The 18,572-nt window shown below is 45.5% G+C and overlaps 2 protein-coding genes across 15 annotated transcripts in view; one reads left to right on the top strand and one right to left on the bottom strand.

Annotated features, from left to right (window-relative positions):
- The window catches only part of CDCA7L (cell division cycle associated 7 like), a 32,264-nt gene extending 19,348 nt beyond the window's left edge, over nt 1-12,916 (top strand). For both annotated transcript variants that reach the window (XM_030550747.1, XM_030550748.1), the window contains exons 5-10: nt 5,541-5,615; nt 6,661-6,849; nt 8,813-8,944; nt 9,989-10,138; nt 11,538-11,674; nt 12,122-12,916. In XM_030550747.1, coding sequence (XP_030406607.1) covers nt 5,541-5,615; nt 6,661-6,849; nt 8,813-8,944; nt 9,989-10,138; nt 11,538-11,674; nt 12,122-12,152 — 714 coding nt within the window. In that variant the 3' untranslated portion in view covers nt 12,153-12,916. The remainder of the gene's footprint in view (nt 1-5,540; nt 5,616-6,660; nt 6,850-8,812; nt 8,945-9,988; nt 10,139-11,537; nt 11,675-12,121) is intronic.
- DNAH11 (dynein axonemal heavy chain 11) overlaps nt 12,149-18,572 on the bottom strand; it is a 296,073-nt gene continuing 289,649 nt past the window's right edge. For all 13 annotated transcript variants that reach the window (XM_030550733.1, XM_030550734.1, XM_030550737.1 and 10 more), the window contains 2 exons: nt 17,452-17,592; nt 12,149-13,379 (listed from right to left, as the gene is read on the bottom strand). In XM_030550733.1, coding sequence (XP_030406593.1) covers nt 13,132-13,379; nt 17,452-17,592 — 389 coding nt within the window. In that variant the 3' untranslated portion in view covers nt 12,149-13,131. The remainder of the gene's footprint in view (nt 13,380-17,451; nt 17,593-18,572) is intronic.

Here is an 18,572-nt window from a genome sequence, read left to right as displayed (position 1 = left end):
AGGGGGACAGGGCTGGAGCAATTTAAAGGTGATACCTATGCTCCATCGTGCGCAGGGCCCAGCGATCTAAAAGTAACTGGGGCCATGCCAGGAGAAAGCGGGATCGGTATCCCGTCCTGCGACTGGTACGCCGCCCTCCGGCGAACCTTGGAAGGTCCGTCTTTGGTCCCAGTGGTAATTGCGAGGGACCTTGACTTTGGCTTTTTAGGGGGCCTGACGTTTGTCTGCGACCACCTTGGCCTTGCCGTTTTCCAGAGTTCTGTCTCTGGCTAGGCACAGAGTATGGCGGCTGGGGCCATAAAGGCCTACGTTTGGTCGCTGGCGTATACATGCTAAGACGCATTAGGACCCTATTGTCCAGCAGGCTTCGCAGTCTGGGGCTGTCTCTGCCGCGAAGATGCCTTTACCAACAAGGGGTAAATTCTTTCCCCCGTCCCCCAAGACGGCAGCGAACTCCAGGTGGGAGGTTTGAGGGAGAAACTCCTTCACCCAGGTGCTATAATTATCACAGCTAAGCAAGGCTTGCTGCTTTGCTACCCAGAGCTGCAGGGCCCCTGCAGAGTACACCTTGCATTCGCCAAGGCTCTTTCTGCGCCGGGGCTGGCGCCCGCTGGCCATCATATCAGGATCGTGGTCCTGAGCATAAAATCTGCGCATATGGGATGACACGGATGCGCGTCCGGACGGCCATGGAGGTACTAAAAGAAGGCACGGGCCGAGTCTCTGACTCACTCGGACCTTGCCCAACTCGGCACCGGGGACCGGCATCGGGAGGCGTATCGGTACCTGGAACGAGATCCAGACCCGCAACCAGAACGGTGTCGGGAGGTCGACCGAGATCTCGAGGATCGGAGAAGAGCTACAGGAGTCAAAGTACCTGCCCCGGTGCCAGATGTCGGAACGGTGCCGATAGCGGGTCGGCGAACGGGATACCGACCGGTGCAGCGAGTGTGACCAGTACCGAGGAAAACAGCACCGGGACTGCCAGTGGTGTCCGGCGTGCCGACAGGACTTGGAGTGTCTGCGGGACCGTGATCATGAACGGTGCCGCTTTGCTATACTGACAGGGGACAGTCCCTTGAAGAGACTGTATTACCCGTACCGGCGGTGCCCGGGTCAGGCAGCACTGACTCTGTCATGGCACTGAGAGCCCTCGCCGTTGGTAACATCTCCGGCGTGCAGGGAACAGCAGGCTCAACCACAGTGCGTACTGGGGAGCTGTCAGGCACCGGATTCGACGGCCCTCGTGGGGCCGGGATCCACGGTACCGAGGTCGTCAGAGCTTCGGTAGGTGTCGGTGCCGGGCGAACCGAGTTAGATAAGCTGTCTGGCTGCGGTGCCGTCAGCACTGAAGCAGCGGGAGTAATACGCTCAACCACGGCGCGTGCCGGGGAGCCGTCGGGCACCGGATTCGATAGCCCTTGTGGGACTGGAATCGACGGTGCCGATGTTGTCGGTGCCTCAGAGGCTTCGGTTGGCATGGAAGCAGCCGGAGCAGGAGCTCAACCACGGGGCGTGCCGGGGAGCCGTCAGGCACCGGATTCTACGGCCCTTACGGGACCGGGATCGACGGTGCCGACGTCATCGGTGCCGCAGCAGGTATCGGTGCCGGGCGCTCCGATTTAGACTAGCCCTCTGGCTGCGGTGCCGTTGGCACGGAAGCAGCCGGAGCCTTAGCTCGACCACGGCGCGTGCCGGGGAGCCGCCAGGCACCGGATCCTACGGCCCTTGCGGGACCGGGGATCGACGGTGCCGACGTCATCGGTGCCGCAGCAGGTATCGGTGCCGGGCGCTCCGATTTAGACTAGCCCTCTGGCTGCGGTGCCGTTGGCACGGAAGCAGCCGGAGCCTTAGCTCGACCACGGCGCGTGCCGGGGAGCCGCCAGGCACCGGATCCTACGGCCCTTGCGGGACCGGGGATCGACGGTGCCGACGTCATCGGTGCCGCAGCAGGTGTCGGTGCCGGGCGATCCGACATAGACGAGCCCTCTGGCTGCGGTGCCGCTGGCACGGAAGCAGCAGGAGCAATACGCTCAACCACGGCGCGTGCCGGGGAGCCGTCAGGCACCGGATTCTACAGCCCTTGTGGGACCGGGATCGACGGTGACGACGTCATCGGTGCCGTAACAGGTGTCGGCGCCGGGCGATCCGACTTAGACGAGCTCTCTGGCTGCGGTGCCGCTGGCACGGAAGCAGCAGGAGCAATACGCTCAACCACGGCGCGTGCCGGGGAGCCGTCAGGCACCGGATTCTACGGCCCTTGTGGGACCGGGATCGACGGTGACGACGTCATCGGTGCCGTAGCAGGTGTCGGCGCCGGGCGATCCGACTTAGACGAGCTCTCTGGCTGCGGTGCCGCTGGCACGGAAGCAGCAGGAGCAGTAGCTCAACCACGGCGCGCGCCGGGGAGCCGTCAGGCACCGGATTCTACGGCCCTCGTGGGACCGGGATCGACGGTGCCGACGTCGTCGGTGCCGGGCGAGCCATCTTAGACGAGCTGTCTAGCTGTGGTGCAGCTGGCACAGAAGCAGCAGGAGCAGTAAGCTCTACCATGGCGCGAGCCGGGGAGCTGCCAGGCACCGGATTCCATGGTCCTGGGGGACTGGAATCGACGGAGCCGAAGTCATCGGTGCCTCTGCAGGTGACGGTGCCGGATACGCAATTTAGGCGAGCTCTCTGGCTGCGATGCAGGTGGCACGGAAGTAGCGGGAGCAGGGGGCTCAACCGCGGCGCGTGCCGGGGAGCCGCCAGGCACCAGCAGGAATCGTAGACTCTCTCGACCTCGGAAGAAGGGAGCGGTGCCGAGTCGACATCGGTGCCGGCGATCGGTCGGTGCCGAAAGGCCTTGGCGGTACCAGCGGGGTCCGGTGCCGAGGAGGCGCTTCTGCCCGCCGCTTGAACATCGCTCCGCGCCCAAGGTGGAGGGGTAAGTGAAAGTCCCGCACCTTTGTGTTCTCGGCTTAAAAGCCTTGCAAATGGGGCACTTATCTGTCAAGTGTGATTCCCTGAGGCACTTCAAACAGGAGTCATGTAGATCTCTCTTCGGCCGCGGCTTCTGGCAAGCCGGGCCCCTCTTAAAACCCGGTGAGCCATACCTGGCTCCGGCACTGGGCTCATGGAAGGGGCTACTTCCTGAACCCCGCTAACTAAACTAACCATGTTAGCAAAGGAGACACGTATAACTATACAAATATATATATATAAAAGTGTTATAACTGCATAATTATATACGAGAAAACGAGTAGCTAGGGAAGTGGAGGTCAGCTAAGCCGCGCTCCACTGTTCCAACGACCGACACGGGCGGTAAGAAGGAACTGAGGAGCGGGTGGGCCGGCAGGAGTATATATGGAGCGCCATGGTGGCGCCACTCTAGGGGGCGACCTGCCGGCCCACTGAGTTGCTAGGGTAAAAGTTTTCCGACGAATGTGCACGCGCGGCGCGTACACCTAACTGGAATGGATATGAGCAATCACTCGAAGAAGAAGTGTAGTTTAGAGTTAACTTTCCTCTTACACTAATGTATTGTGTGTGAGGGGTACTATTACCTTCCTGCTCTTTGTCATGATGCCTTTGGGTATGCAGCCCAAAGTCCCATTGGCCTTTCCTGCTGCGATATTGTGATACAAACCTATACCTCATTTGGGTTCCCTGTTGCCCTTTCAGCTTTACTACTTCTCATGTTTCTGCTTCCCATTGAACATGAATATTTGATTATTTTCCCCCAGGGCTACTGGCTATCTTTCCAAGTAAAAGCTCATTTTATAGTTTGTTAAGCCTTGTCTACACTATGGGGGGAGATCGATCAAATTTATGCAACTTCAGCTATGTGAATAACATAGTTGAAGTCGACGTACTTAAATCTACTTACCACGGGGCCTACGCTACGCGATGTCGACTAGAAACGCTCTCCCATCGACTCCCTTTGCGATTCTCATTCTGGTGGAGTACAGGAGTTAACAGGAGAGTGATCGCCGATCAATTTAGCGGGTCTTCACTAGACCTGCTAAATTGACCACTGATGCATCGATTGCTGCGCATCAACCCCCTGGTAAATGTAGACAGGCCTTTCTCTTGTTTCTAATCTATCTAGATTCCTCTGTATAATTGTGCTGTCCTTACTGGTATTTACAGCTACTCCCAGTTCAGTATCTGTGTGAATTTCATTAACATCTTTATTCTCATCCAGATCACTAATGAGGGTGTTAAATGCGACAGCTGTTAGATAAGAATTAAAAACATATTAGGTCATTACTGAGAAATGTCATGCACTCTTTGTGGCCTCTTCATGCCACATGTGGTTCTGCCATGGTTGTCTCAGATGTTTGGTAGTCAAGAATCGCCACCATTTTCCCCGTTTAAGGTCTTCCCCTCTTATGAAGCTCCGTAAAGCCAGCAGCTGTTGAAGCCCAGAGTGTGAGTCCCTTCAGAGTAAGTCAATAGTATTTCAAAATGGCCAGCCAAGATGATGTAGAGAAGACAGGCCCAGGTCCAGGGTCTCTTGTATAGTACAAGTACAACAGAGTATTACTGTGGCTTTGCTTAGGGTGGACTGTGCTGGTGACATCACACTTGCCGTGTGGGGGGGATACTGACCAACAGTACATTGTTTTGCAAAGGGGTGTGTTTATACTCGTACACACAAAAAGCCTGATTACTATTGGCTGGCTCCAATCTGCTGTGTGGAATGAGGCAGTGTGGCCTCACTAATAGAGAGCCCTGGCTGGGTTACTGGATAAGGGAAGCTTCTGACTTTTTTCACTGGGTTCTGATAAAGAATGACTAGGAGAAGATTCTGGCCAGCCAACAAAAGTCACTGAGTCCATGGCTACATGACAGAGCTTGCAGCCACTCTGCGCCAACGGGAAACAGATCTCCTGTTGACTTAGCTACTGCTGCTTGCTGGTGTAATAATATCAGTGGGAGGAGCTCCTGCCGACGTAGCACTGTTGACATTGGCACTTAGGTCAGTGTAATTTACATCGCTGAGGGATCTGGTTTATTTACACCTCTGGGTGACATAACTTATACCGAAATAAGCTGTAGTGTGTACATAGCCTAAGCCCGCACTGTCAGAATAATTTAGTGTGCCTGCAATTTTGTATTAGAAAAGTATGTGCCAAGATGGGCCCGCAAGAAACCTCTTATAATCCCCTTGATGCAGTTACGTCCACTTTTGTTGTCAAGGGATTAGCTTTCCAATGTTAACTGCAAATTTCAGTCATTATTGGTCATGGATCCTGTAACCTCGGTATAACACACTTCTTTAGAGCCACATTTGACGATGTTGGATGTGATTTTAGCTGCACGACTTCAGTATAAATCAATGGGAGTCATGGTGCTAAAACAAGCTGTAGAGCTTTGAACGTTTAGGGGTAGAGGTTTAAATGAAGTGTTTTAAAGAGTGGTTACTTACACTGGGATTTAATGTATTTGAAATATCTCAGAATGTGTGTGAAAACAGAGCATGGTAAGAACTGAGTAGGTTAAATATTTGCAAGTTTGCAGTGAGACTTCAATAGGGTATTTTTTATTAATTTCAGCTTGCCCAGTTGTTAGCAGAACTGAATTCTATACCTGAACTGTTTCCAGTGAAAACGACCACCTCAACTCCTTCTGTAAGTTTCAGTATTTGGTTAAATATAATATATATTGTTGCTGAACGAATGAAATGTGTCTTCTGATTAATATTTTTATCCTTTTTTTTTTTGGTAATTTTATTTGTATTGACTTGATATTAGTTATATATTATGTAAAAAGGCAGGGCAGGCTGCCAAGATATACAGGTAAAGAAACAGCTCACATTATGCAATGTATATTAAAAAAAAAACAGACCTAAAATTAGGCACTGCCCCATTAACTTAGAGAGGCTCATGAGACACTAGACAAATGTATTTGAGAATGATGGTTGAACGGCAAATAGGATCTTGTAGCTGGAAAGCTAAAGAGAGTGAAGAAACTACTGTTTGTTTTCAGATCCTGTCTGTTTTTTGCTAATTTTCCTTTCTGTTAAAAGTCCATGTTTCCATTAGAACTGTGATGGGAAAGCTCAGGCCTGCATAATAGCAGGATGTTTCTGTGTTCTGTCTCTAGAGCATCTCTTTTTTGGCTACCAGCATAGAAATCTCTAATTCTCTGTGGTTACTGTGGGCTAATGTTAACTAATCAAGTATTCCAAGTCCACACATACACCAGGAGGGTTGCACATCCGTGTTCCTGATGTTGGGAAGTCCTTGTATAATGTTGCCCTGATAATTAAGTCATTTGTGACCCAAATTATAAAATATGTGAAAGGCTGGCTTCTTGCTGGCTGTACTTCAAATACTTATTGTGATGTATTAAACCTACTTTAAATAAATCTCTGGATTCCAGTAATATATATTCGGTATTTTTATTCTGGAAAGAACCCTGGGGATAGAGTGTTAGAATGCCCTTATCCTTATGGCAACATTCCCCACTTGTTACGTATATGATCATCTTGTAGGTATATGTTCACTTTTTCATTTCTTTTTAAAGTAACAATTAGAGTATTGTAGCAAGTTCCCCATCTCGAGGCATAGGTCTGGTAGTCCCATGCCCATATAATCTCTGGTAGTTTCCCATCCCAAACACACAACAGATGAGACAATTCTAATAGAAACGTGTTTTTTTTTCCTCCTCTAGAAACAGAAGAAAACCCCAAGGAGAACATTTTCTGAAGGCCAGATAGAGCGTCGTACAAACCCAACCAGAAATGCTCGTCCACCAGAGAAATTTGCCTTGGAAAACTTCACTGTGTCTGCGGCTAAATTTGCAGAACACTTTCATAATTACAGACAACAAAATCTCCTAATAAAGAAGAGACTCAGTGGGGTATTTGCCAGTTTAGTTTGTTTACTAACCTTTGTCTTTTGGAGATGTCACTCATGCTACTTTGAGCTGGCCAGCATACAGAGTGGGGACAAATGCAGCAGAAAGCCAACTAGCATTTAGAACCTTGGTGCTGGAATTAGAAGCAGGAATAAAAAGGATCCTGGAGCCTCCCCCTTCCCTAGTCACCCAAGCTATTTCAGTATGTAACCTGTCCCATTTGAGTGTGTATCGAATTATGATTATGTATCAGATTAATATTTGTATTATTTAGTATTTGAAATCCAGTAGTGCCCACAGTGTGCTAGGCTGGAGGCAGGCTATGGAGTGGGGTGATAAGGAGGTGGGAGGGAATGGGAGGAGAGGTGAACAGCTTCACTCTTGGTGACAGCAGAGGAGTAGGGAGAATGTTAGAAGGGAGCAGAAATCAAGGCTGAGCTTGTTGAACTTCAATTTAAGAATTGGTAAGAACCTGTGTGGAGAGAGGGGAGGATGGAGGAGGACTTTAGAAAGAATTCAGAATTTACAAATAAGGAACAAAATATTTTTGGAGCCATGTGATTTACATTTTTGTTACATTTGTCCTCCTACTCCATCCCTCCTGTTGTCAGTCATATTCATGGGTCATGTCTGCTATTAAATGGTAAACTTTCTGTGGTAACGATTATCTTTTGTTACGTCTGTGTGCCATGCTGAACCACAGTAGGACTGTAATCCTGCTTGGTTCCTTTTGTGTGCTATCACAACATAAATATTAATGGCAACGACAGAGATGGAAAATTAACACTTATAGGTGAGGGACGTGGCAGAAGGGAATGAGGAGAAAATGAATTATCAGGTGGATGGCCATGTGGCCATGAGGTTCTCGAGGCATTCAGTAGATCAGGCATGCAGAAATAGAGTTTTGGGGGTAAGCCAGGATTGAGATTTGTTGGGGTGGACTTCGGTTGGGGAGAGTTGCAAAAGAATCAGTGTTGGAGGAGAAAGTAGAGTCAATTTTATTAAACAAGAGAGGGAGGGGAAAATCAGGAGAGGGCTTAGAGAAGCAGGTGTAGTCATATCCACTGATGGAGTGGGAGGTCATAGTGTGAAAAGGTGGACAAAGTTAAAATAGAGGTGCTGGTTGTAGAGGGAACTCAGTTACTGGAAAATCAGAGATGGAATAGTGCTGAGCTAAGACGAAGTTGAGCGAGCGGCCATTTTGGAGAGCTGATCCGATGTTGAAGGACAAACAAGGAGATGAGAGCAAAGGCTAAGGGGTCAGATGGGACATCAGTGTGAAAGTTGAAACCTCTGGAGGACGGGGGTGGAAAGAGAAGCAGAAGGAGAACTTGGTGTATAAAAGTGAAGAGAAGGATGGTTGGGGAGGAGTTGGTGGCTGGCAGATAAGTTACATGGAGAGGGAGTGTAGAGTCTGATCGGGCGCATCACTCAAAGAAAATGAAGGGGTGAACTGGATAAGGCGGAGAGTGCTGGACGTGGCACCACCTTTCTTGAGGAGGAGTCAGGAAGGGGAGAAAGGGAGGCTGCTGTGAGCGTAGTTGTGGAGGTTTCAGTGGGTGCTGAAGATGGAGGGGAAAGAGATAAAAAGGTGGATGGTAGTGATCTTTTTCTGTGGAGGAGGAAGCGGATAGATAGTATGGTTGATTGTCATTGGGGGGAGAAAAGGGGAAGAGTTTGTTGGAGAAAGATACCAGATGTATGAAGGATGGCAGATTTCCTGGGAGGAAGAGAAAGATGTGGGAGGATATGAATTTTTGAGGGTGTTTGAAAGGGTAGGGGAATGAGGAGGCACTAGAGCTGGTGAGAGCAATAATGGTTGGGTTGGTAGGAAGGATAGGGAGTTGGAGGTGACCACAAACCCTAGCTATATGTTCTATTCTTATAGTCAGAGCATATTTGATCTAAAGGTAAAAGCACTTTACCCATAATAAGACAAAAGGTGATAAGATAGTTTGTTTTGTAGGGTGACTGTGGAGTGCGCAAAAGGAGGAGGTCATCTAAATACTCATCTTACCGTCCTGTTGAAGATATTACTGATGAGGACTTGGAGAATATAGCAATTACAGTTAAAGATAAAATCTATGATAAAGTCCTGGTAGGTGCCTGCTTTTTCCTTTTGATTGTTTAGAGCGAGGGGCATAAGATGAAACTACTTCATTTCATAAAGTGAATTTAATGCTAATTGAAAAGTGCCAGAATAAGAGCCCTGGAGACTACAGTGCTGTGTTTATCTACTGTGCGAGGACAGCAGGGAAGCTTCTCTCCCTTGCTTCCGAGAATACTGGAGAAGGTAGTGCATTGTCTGTGCTTAGCCATCTCTCGCTGTCTGCAAACAGGTGCCAGTTGTGGCCATGTTCTGCTATTTACCTGTTGAGCGGGAACTATATTGAGACCACTAATTCACTTCCACCAAAGGCCTATTAGATGGAAGTGGACATAGCCATGAATGATCTGGGCACATATAAGCCAGTGACCTAGAAGCAAATTGCTCCACATTCCATTTGTGTTCCTCTGTTTCCCTTGCCATAAATTACTCTGAAGTGTTATCATGTGAGAGGAGTGCTGAAACCTGGAAGAGAGACGGTTATTCAAAAGGACATTAATACATGTCTGTGGCATGTTGTTGCATAAGCAGAGTTACTCTTATAAACACCGACTTTGCCACCTTATCTGTGCACAGATTTAAAATGAACACAAGCCCCTCTGTTTTGGGGTTTGATGCTGTCATGAAGATTATCTAATACCCTGGAATTTCAGAATGGTGGATATTGAACTGCTGAGTGACTCTGGGGGTTCCTAGCATTTGCCATGAGTGGATTGGAACCAGAAATATAACTTAGGGCTCATGTAGCACATTAGATTCCTAAGCCTTCAGGACAGGGACCATCTCTTTGTTTTGTAAAATACCTCGCATACTTTTGAGCACTGTAGAAATGATCATGGTGGTGGAAGTTGCGTTTTTTCCTAATGTTTTATTAATCTAGTTGCCTCTGGTTCCCAAGGAGAAAGTTTAGTGTTTTCCACCTCCAGCTGAGGTGTGTGTGAGAGAATTCCAGCACCTGGAGTCAAGAAGTTCAACATGATGTGAAATGCTAAATTTTTATGTGTCTCTCTCCTCCCTCCTTTCCATATACTTTAGGGCAGTACGTGCCACCAGTGTCGGCAGAAGACAATTGACACTAAGACAATCTGTCGTAATCAAGGCTGCGGGGGTGTGAGAGGACAGTTCTGTGGACCGTGTCTTCGTAATCGATATGGTGAAGATGTGAAATCGGCACTTCTGGATCCAGTAAGTATCCAGTTCATTGGCTTTGTTAGCTTCACAATCATCACGGATTTCTGGGATAACATGAAATTCAAACATTCTGCCACATAAAAGCCTGAGTAGTGTGGCTGTGATTGATATTTATCTTGCTGAGGGATGAGAGAGCAGGGCTTTCGGCCTGCTCTTAGTTGCTCTCAGGTGGAGGAAAGAAAACTCATGAGGTTGAGAGGATGAAAGGGGACCTGATTCTCCCAAGTTCTTGTGTAGCTTTTTTCCTCCTTCCCTGATGCTTTCACTGGTCTGCTTTGGTCTGCAATGCAAGCTACTTGTTTCAGATTCTAAACTTAAACCTTGAAGGAAAGAACCTCAAGAATTCAGGGTTGGGTCCTCTTTCTTTCCCTGAGCCCCTATCCTATCCTCAGCAGAGTGCCTAGCCCCATCATGTCCAAATCCATCCCCTTTCATGGGGTCTGGCTGCCTTGGCAATTCATATACAATTAACAGAATAAAACTCAGCCTAAGTTTCCTCTCCAAGCTTGCCTCTTTGTTGCCCTCCCCTCGAGACACTCTCCTGGTTCCCATCTTCCAGCATGACAGAGCAGGACTTAACCCTGAGCCGCCTAACAAAAAAGCCCAACATTTTTGTACAAGGTCTTAGGTCTGCTTCCCAGAGCAATAGCCACCTTCGTTTTTATCTAATACTCCTGAAGTAACATGTTACAGGCAGCAGACCTCCTCTTCTTCCTCTGAGCCTGTTTTAAAAAATATTTTTTTTAAAAGGACATTAAAAATGTTTTTCTTTTCATATTAACTGAATGTTGCATGTGGCTGTTTCATACAACCTCTGAGTTAGCGTCCAAACCCACTGCTTCCTGGAATTTGGCTTTACTGGTAACTTAAACATAAACCTTAGCCTGGGGGTCCTGCCTGAGGACCTTTTCTGCCTTGTTCTCTGGCTCAGAGACATTCCACCTCTCTTTATATCCTGGTTGGAGCTGCTAATTGGACCAACCTTTCAAGATGACTCAGCCATAGTTACCCTGAACCTTAATAATGGAGGTTTTTTTTATCACCTTATCCTAGGGTGCTGGAACAGAAGAGTCCTGCTTTTTATATTCTGTTACAACACTAGGGAAATCAGTATGACTAGAATTTGTTGAGTGTGAGCTTTGAAAAATTCCAAGAATGTATATTTTTTGTTTCTTCAGTATTGCAAACTTTTTTAATCAAAAGATTGATTAATATTATCCACTAAAGTATTTATTTATGAAATACAGTATTGCCCTGCATAAGGTATTGTTACATAAAAGTGGCACTTTCTTTTGTTTCAGGTGAGTAATAGATGCAAACCTGTCTTCTCCAACCCTAATACCTCTGTAGATAACTCTACCCCTATACCTTTTTCTCCTTGTCTGTAATTCAGGATTGGATTTGCCCTCCTTGTCGTGGTGTCTGTAACTGCAGTTACTGTCGCAAGCGTGATGGCCGCTGTGCCACAGGAATGCTCATCCACTTGGCAAAATTTTATGGTTATGATAATGTTAAAGAATATCTTGAAAGGTAAGGTGATAATTACATAACTGCTTTAGAATTGAAATCCACACTTTTAAATGTGCTCCCTTAGTTCTAATCAGGCTCTCAAAATGTTGTTTTCATTTAAATATAACTTTGTGGAGCTTTAACCCAGACCAAAGCCCATCATAAAACTTGCTAAAACATCTAAATTGGTACTGTGACTTTCAGTCTGGGCTGACAGAAATTGATGGCAAAACTCCCCTTGACCTCATGTGAAATCTTGACAATCAACTTTACTGTGCAAATGAATAAGGCAATTTGGAAACTGAACCAGTATTTCATATTATAAGAGTTAGACTTAGATTTGTTTCTTGACTCAATTTTTTGTGTGCTTCTGTGGAGCTGTGACCATCTAATATCAAAGCTTTAGTTTATGGGAATCTGATACTTTTCAAAAGCATTAAGTATAACATTTTTCTACCTGTTTTCTAGTTTACAAAAGCAACTGAGTGAAGACAATTGAAGATGCTGAGCACAGCTGCCTGACCTGCAGACAAGTTTTTTTTTTTTTTACTTCAGGGTTTAAATTTTTTTATTACAATATGTTTATACAACATAGAATTGTAGAATATAGCTTTAGATTTTTTTTTAACTGATTGGTCTTTACTAAAACATTTCCTGAGGAATCAACATGCAGAATATTCTTTTTATGCATAGACATCTGTATACAGAGCAGAACAGCACTTTTAAATCTTCAGTGGTTAATTTTCAGTAGGGCTACAGAACCAAGTAGGTGCTTAACTCCAAAGGCTGTGAAGGGAATTGTGTGGCACTAAAAATTTAATGAGTGGCGGGGAGGAGGGTGAGAATTTTTGGCCTAAGCAAACTATTAAAGAGCCAAGTTTTTGAAAGCCCTCCTTTTTGTGCATGAGTAAATCAAGTAACTGCATGCCTCAGTTTGTGGGCATAAGTAAGTTTTGCCCCTGCAAAGATAGAAGGGAGTCCTTTTGAAAACTTTATTGAAATTCAGTTCTGGTATGTGCAGTTTATTTTTAAAAAGTAGTTGGTTCAGCAGTGATGCACCTGCAGTCAGAGTGATACTTAACACTGTACAATTAAAAGGGTCAATTTTCTTAAATAATTCCTACCTGTCTGCTTAGCTAAAGGCAGGCTTTACAAACAACACTTTTTAAAAACCCCTAGTACTGCAGCTTCAGATTGTCAAAATTTGTGTAAAATATTGGATGTTTTACTCTGTGTAGAGATAATAAAGCATTTTCAATAGAGGAGTATTTTGTGTGTATATGGGGGGGGGAGTTCCTCTCTCAGGGAAAATGTTCATTAACAGGTATAAATCTAGTTTAGAGAGACAGACATGGGTGGCGGTATTGTACAACAGTAGGATTACCTTGCTCCACAACACAACAGCTGAATGTGAAAAAAACATTTATCTCCTTTTGACTATGGGCTGTGTGACAACACATGTGACTGTCGGCTCACTGTTAAACAGCCAAGAGTAAGGCTACTCCTGCAAGTACCCACTTAGCTGACTTCTCCTTGCTCTTCAGATTGAAAGTCCAAACATACGTGGGCCCTCTGGTTTTAGTTTTATATACTGGACATTCATATATGTGTTTGGTTTCCTGTCGATCAATTGGAATAGTTCTTACAAAGATGACTGGCATTGCTGGAGTCAGATCCTTGAGCCGGGCTTCAGCTATGAGCCCTGACTGGATGTCCCATCGTGCTCCTGTATCAAAAACAGACACACAGTTCCAAATGGAAACTTGAATCATTCGTACATTACAATGCTGCGCTTAATAGTAGATGCCTTTCCTGAGGATAGAGCAGATGTGGCAAAACTAGGTAATTTGTGAGCCACAGTGCCGTGCACACTCAGCATTCCACCCAGAACATTGCCAAGCTCAAGATAGAGCTGTGTGATGAGATGCAAATAGCTGTCATGATTAAATGACTGGTCTATTCTTATGGTAACATGTGATACAACATACTTCAGTGTGAGAAGAGAATCCAGCCCTCTTCTAGTTGATCTAAATGGAGTAACTCAGTACAACCATTAAAAAACCCAGCTGTGATTTCCAGGTCATGGGCTCAGGCTGCAGGGCTTAACACAGCAGTGTAGCCACTTGGGCTGAAGCCTGGGCTCTAAAACTTTCCCTTCTCTCCAGGCTTCAGAACCCCAGCTCCAGCCTGAGCCCAAATGGCTACACTAGCCCTGCATTCCAAGCCAGCTGACCCTGGCTCTTCTGTTGTAGTGCAGACAAAGCATGGACTTGCATGGGAGTTAGTGAAGACAAACCTAGTGAAAGGTTGACAGAAGAAAAAGGTGTGTTCTTACAAAGAGATTACAGCCCACTGGAGTGAGCTGGCTTGCTGTAAAGTTTCAGTGGAGAAAATGCCCAGGTAAGTTTTTACCATGATGTAGCTAGTGAAGGTCAGCCCTGTTCCCCACAAGCTTCATCAAGGTAATACCTGTTGTGTTCACACTTGATAGGCCAGATCCTGCAAGCTGGCAAGAGCCCTCAATTAACTTGACTGGGACTTGAAGGTCATGCAGCAGCTCACAGGAATAGGCCCTAAGAGGGGGAGTATGACATACTATTTAAAATTTACATCACTCTAAATAACACAAGTATTGTTACTTTCTGTATGTGCAAACCACCCCCATCATTCCTGAATTCTGCTTGGTGTAAGGCAGTGGTTCTCAAACTTTTGTACTGGTGATTCCTTTCATAGAGCAAGCCTCTGAATACACCCACTCCCCCTTATAAATTAAAAACACTTTCAACACCATTATAAATGCTGGAGGTGAACCGGGTTTGGAGTGGAGACTGACTGTTCATGAACCCTAATGTAAGGTTTATAAGGAAATTGAGGAGCGTGTTATTTTGATGAGACATGTAAAGCCGTACTGATGTTGGATTTGCCACAAGACAGGATAAACCAATGATTAGACTTACAAAGGAAAACTCATCTTGTACTGACCTTTTAGCCTAGTGTACATTATAGGAAACAGCTGTGTGCAGATCTTAGAGATGCCAATATTTAAGAGCTACAGTAGGCTTGAGTGTGTATGACCACAAAGTTAAAGTTGGTCTGTGGTGCTTTGTACCTTTCCAGCTGTTGAGTTCTGTAGGTTGTCAGTTGTGGTGGAATACATGACCAGAATCTTTAAGACTTAGAGGGTTGGAACATTTTCCAAGTCTAGGATGGCTTGTATGAATTAGGTTGAGTGTAGTCCAGGGAGTGGGTAGGTAGCACGTGTTTGCTACAGCTGATATAAATCAGAGTTTTTGCTTGAGAAGGGGTTAGACTGTATGAATATGCTGTCCTACATTGTTCTGTTCCCAGATTCCAAGGCCAGAAGGGACTATTGTGATTAGGTAATCCGTATAGTCTAGACCCCCTCTACAACACAGAACTGGCCCAAAACAATTCTTAATGCCAATGTTAACATGGACAGTGATAGAGAACATGACCCTTGATACATTTCAATGTTTAATTACTCTCTCAGGTAAAAATTTACACCTTATTTCTTTCTGAATTAGTCTAGCTTCCATCTTCATTCATTGGATCATGTTATAGCTTTCTCTGCTAGATTGAAGAGTCCATTATTAAATATTTATACCCCATGTAGATATTTATAGACTGATCAAGTCACCCCTTAACAACAGTCTTTATTAAATAGAGTGAGCACCTCAAGTCAACACTGTCAGGCATGTTTTCTTATCTGTTAATCATTCTCATAGCTCTTATTTGTGCCCTCTCCAATTTATCAAATCTTTATTGAATAGTGGACACTATTCCAGTGCCAAATGCAAAGTTAAATAACCTCTCTACTCCTGTAACATCTAGTCTGTGTGCTGGGACATCACCCACAGGTTAAGGTAGTATCGCTCGAATGGCATGTACCATAACTTGGTATTTCCTGGGATTCAGAAGTTTGTATTGCACTGAGTGCAGGTGAAGTTAACATTCTGAAAGGGCACAAGGCAAACTTAACTGTTACTGTCTTTGTTTTGGAATATTTAATAACATTTTGGATTAACTTCTCAGCATCCTCATGTGTACTGACTACATGTTTGTTAGTCATTTCACCACCTCTGCATCATCTCCTTGTCTAGCACCCCCTCCTGCCTATACACAGGATCCGCAGGGTAAAGGATCTAGCATAGAGTAAGGAAAGGACAGCGCTGAATCCCTCACTGTACAACACAACCCTATTCTTTCCACCTCATTCTTCCCTGCACTGTTCTAACACCTGCAGCTTCAAGCCCCTCTCACTCATTAGCAGGGCTAGAAGGAACACATGTACCAGCTCCTAAGTAGAGATGCAGAAATCTAGATCTGGGTTCTGGTGCCTGAGGAAGAGGGTCTTCACATCTATCTGCAACATGGAAAGCTCAGAGAGATGTGGAACTACTTCAGTCATCTTAATGAACTGCACTGAACATGCCTAGGCCCAGCTCCTCACCCCCATTTCTGCATTGTATGCCTGCTCTCAGTACGATGGGGGAAGAGCAGAAACCTTTGCTAAATGCTTTGGTCGCACTTCCATTCTAGAAGCATCAGGGGCAGTGATCCTGGAACCACATCCCCACTGCGAGAAGCAGCCTAGGAAAGTATTCCCTAGCTCTGCCCCCAAAAAATCAGAACCTCAAAGTGTTATGAGCAGCTCATGTGTATCAGGAACCCCTTGACCCAATGACTTGCTTTCCTTTGATCATGCTCAGTTCCATTGTGCAGGAAACATGATTCCATTACCATAACTACCTGATACAATCTTCTATCATTATCTGTTAAACAAGGCTCATTCCTTGGCAACATTTCTAAAGTGAAAGGGTCTGAACATTGATTTTACAGCACTTAAAAATCTCACTATTAAACTAGAAGTTCTGCTCTCAGGGCAAAACTTCCAAAATAAGCCCCTGCAGAATGCAAGTACAACCAGCATGCTCAGCCTATGTTCTCTGAAAGCTGTTAAGGCAGGATTCAAACATGGAGTGCGCAGGTGCAGCTCAGGTTCAATGACCAAGGCATGACACATAACCACAGTAACTACATGGCTTAAACAGCCTGAAAACCTAATTACAGAAGATCCCTATTCTTTCTGCCTATGCATATTTCATGCTTTTAGGCAGGTCAGTTTAGCTCATGCCAACCTGAACATTCAAACTTTACCCTGATAACTTTTTCAATATTGCTTCCCCAAGGGAATTTACTGAGAGAAATTCCAGGTGGTTGAGATCATTTCTGGGAGGATAAGAGTGACTGATCTTTTTGCCCACACTTGAGCGCAAAACCATGTTAGAAGTACCAGGTTATTTTGCAAACAGTTAATTTTTAGGAGAGCCATATCTCAGAAACCCTTTGCTGAAATGACAGCAAATTTGCCCTCTTAATGCTACTCTGCACCTCCTTGAAGCACTGCAAATTTCAAGACAATCCAAGTAAGAGCCTTGGAGTCTTTTAAACAGGAAGTGTTTCTTAACCTTAACTATGTGGTGAAGCTGCTGCTCTGTTGTTATACAGTCAGGTTTAATTCTTTGTTAATGGTAGAGTAAGTTTATTAAGTAGAGACACTGGCCATGTCTGAATGTATGAATCCTGGTCTAAAACTAAGGACTAACTAAATCCATCATCAGTCCCAAACTCACCAGTGAACTTAGCTCTAACTCCATGTGGCGAAAGTAATCCACTTTAGAGTAGCAGAATGTATGCATGAGGAATGCAGAAAAATTCAAACAAACATCAGTCATTATGAGGCAGATGATATCGAGAAATTTAAACAAACATCTTACCTTCCATATAAAGACCACAAATATATGCTCCTTCCCTAGGTGGGTGGCCATAATCTTCTCTGATCTTTTTGGTAACATCTACGGTCAGACACATCTTATCCAAAGGCCAGTCATTCTTGCGGGCCGTGCACTGCATAATAGCTTTAAAAAAAGCCAATCGATTACTCTGAGCAGTTCACCATAGACAATAATTTTAATGCCACAACTGCTCCCCAAGCACCCTGCCCAGGCTTGTTAGAGCCTAAAGCTACACAACTGGGGCTCTCTGGCAGTTTGCAAGAAATTAGTTGTATAAATTGCTTTTGAACTTTTAAGAAATGAAAAACAAACCAAACACCCCATCCAGTCAGCTCTCTTGCAACAGAACAAAATACATATTCATTTGAGCACAAAAAGAGGTGCCTGCTCTCTGATTCGTAATCCAGGCTAGCAATACTGCAGAAGCTGCATATTCATTGTCACTCAGTGAGTTGGATGACTAAGGGGTAATATTGACTGGCTCTGATGAAAATCATGATACCTGACAGCAAACTGAATCAACAGGGGCTGAGAGAGAAAGGGGTGTGTGTTTGTATAAGCCTCAGGGCTGTGGTCTAATGTGAATGGCTAGTTGAATGCCTTTACTGGCTACTGAGAATTTAAAACATATTTACAAGTCTCTCTTCACTGTGTAACCCCCATTATTGCACTGATTTCCAAACTATAGCCTGTGGATCACCAACTGTCCACCGACAAGGCTTGGGATTCTGCAGAATTAAACATTTTGAGACACCAGCTGTAAAGGACTTGTGGGGTGGCAAGTCCCTGAGAGGAATTTGGTTTTACAAACTAATGGGTTGAATGAAAAGCTGCTGAAGCTTGACAATGGCTTCTAGAGACCTAGGTAGTTGCTTTAGATTCTGAAATCATGTATGTGGATTGTAAACATGAAGACTAAGGGCTTGTCTACACTTACCGGGGGATCAACATGAAGCGGTTGATTTAGCGGGTCTAGTGAAGACCCGCTAAATTGACCACAGATCGCTCTCCCGTTGACTCCTGTACTCTACCTGAACAAGAAGCACACGGGTAGTCGACGGGAGAGTGTCTCCAATCGACATAACGTAGCGTGAACCCCATGG

The sequence above is a fragment of the Gopherus evgoodei genome, chromosome 2, assembly GCF_007399415.2.
Source record: "Gopherus evgoodei ecotype Sinaloan lineage chromosome 2, rGopEvg1_v1.p, whole genome shotgun sequence".
Taxonomy (NCBI): Eukaryota; Metazoa; Chordata; order Testudines; family Testudinidae; genus Gopherus; species Gopherus evgoodei.
This window is presented reverse-complemented; position numbering and strand designations above follow the sequence as displayed.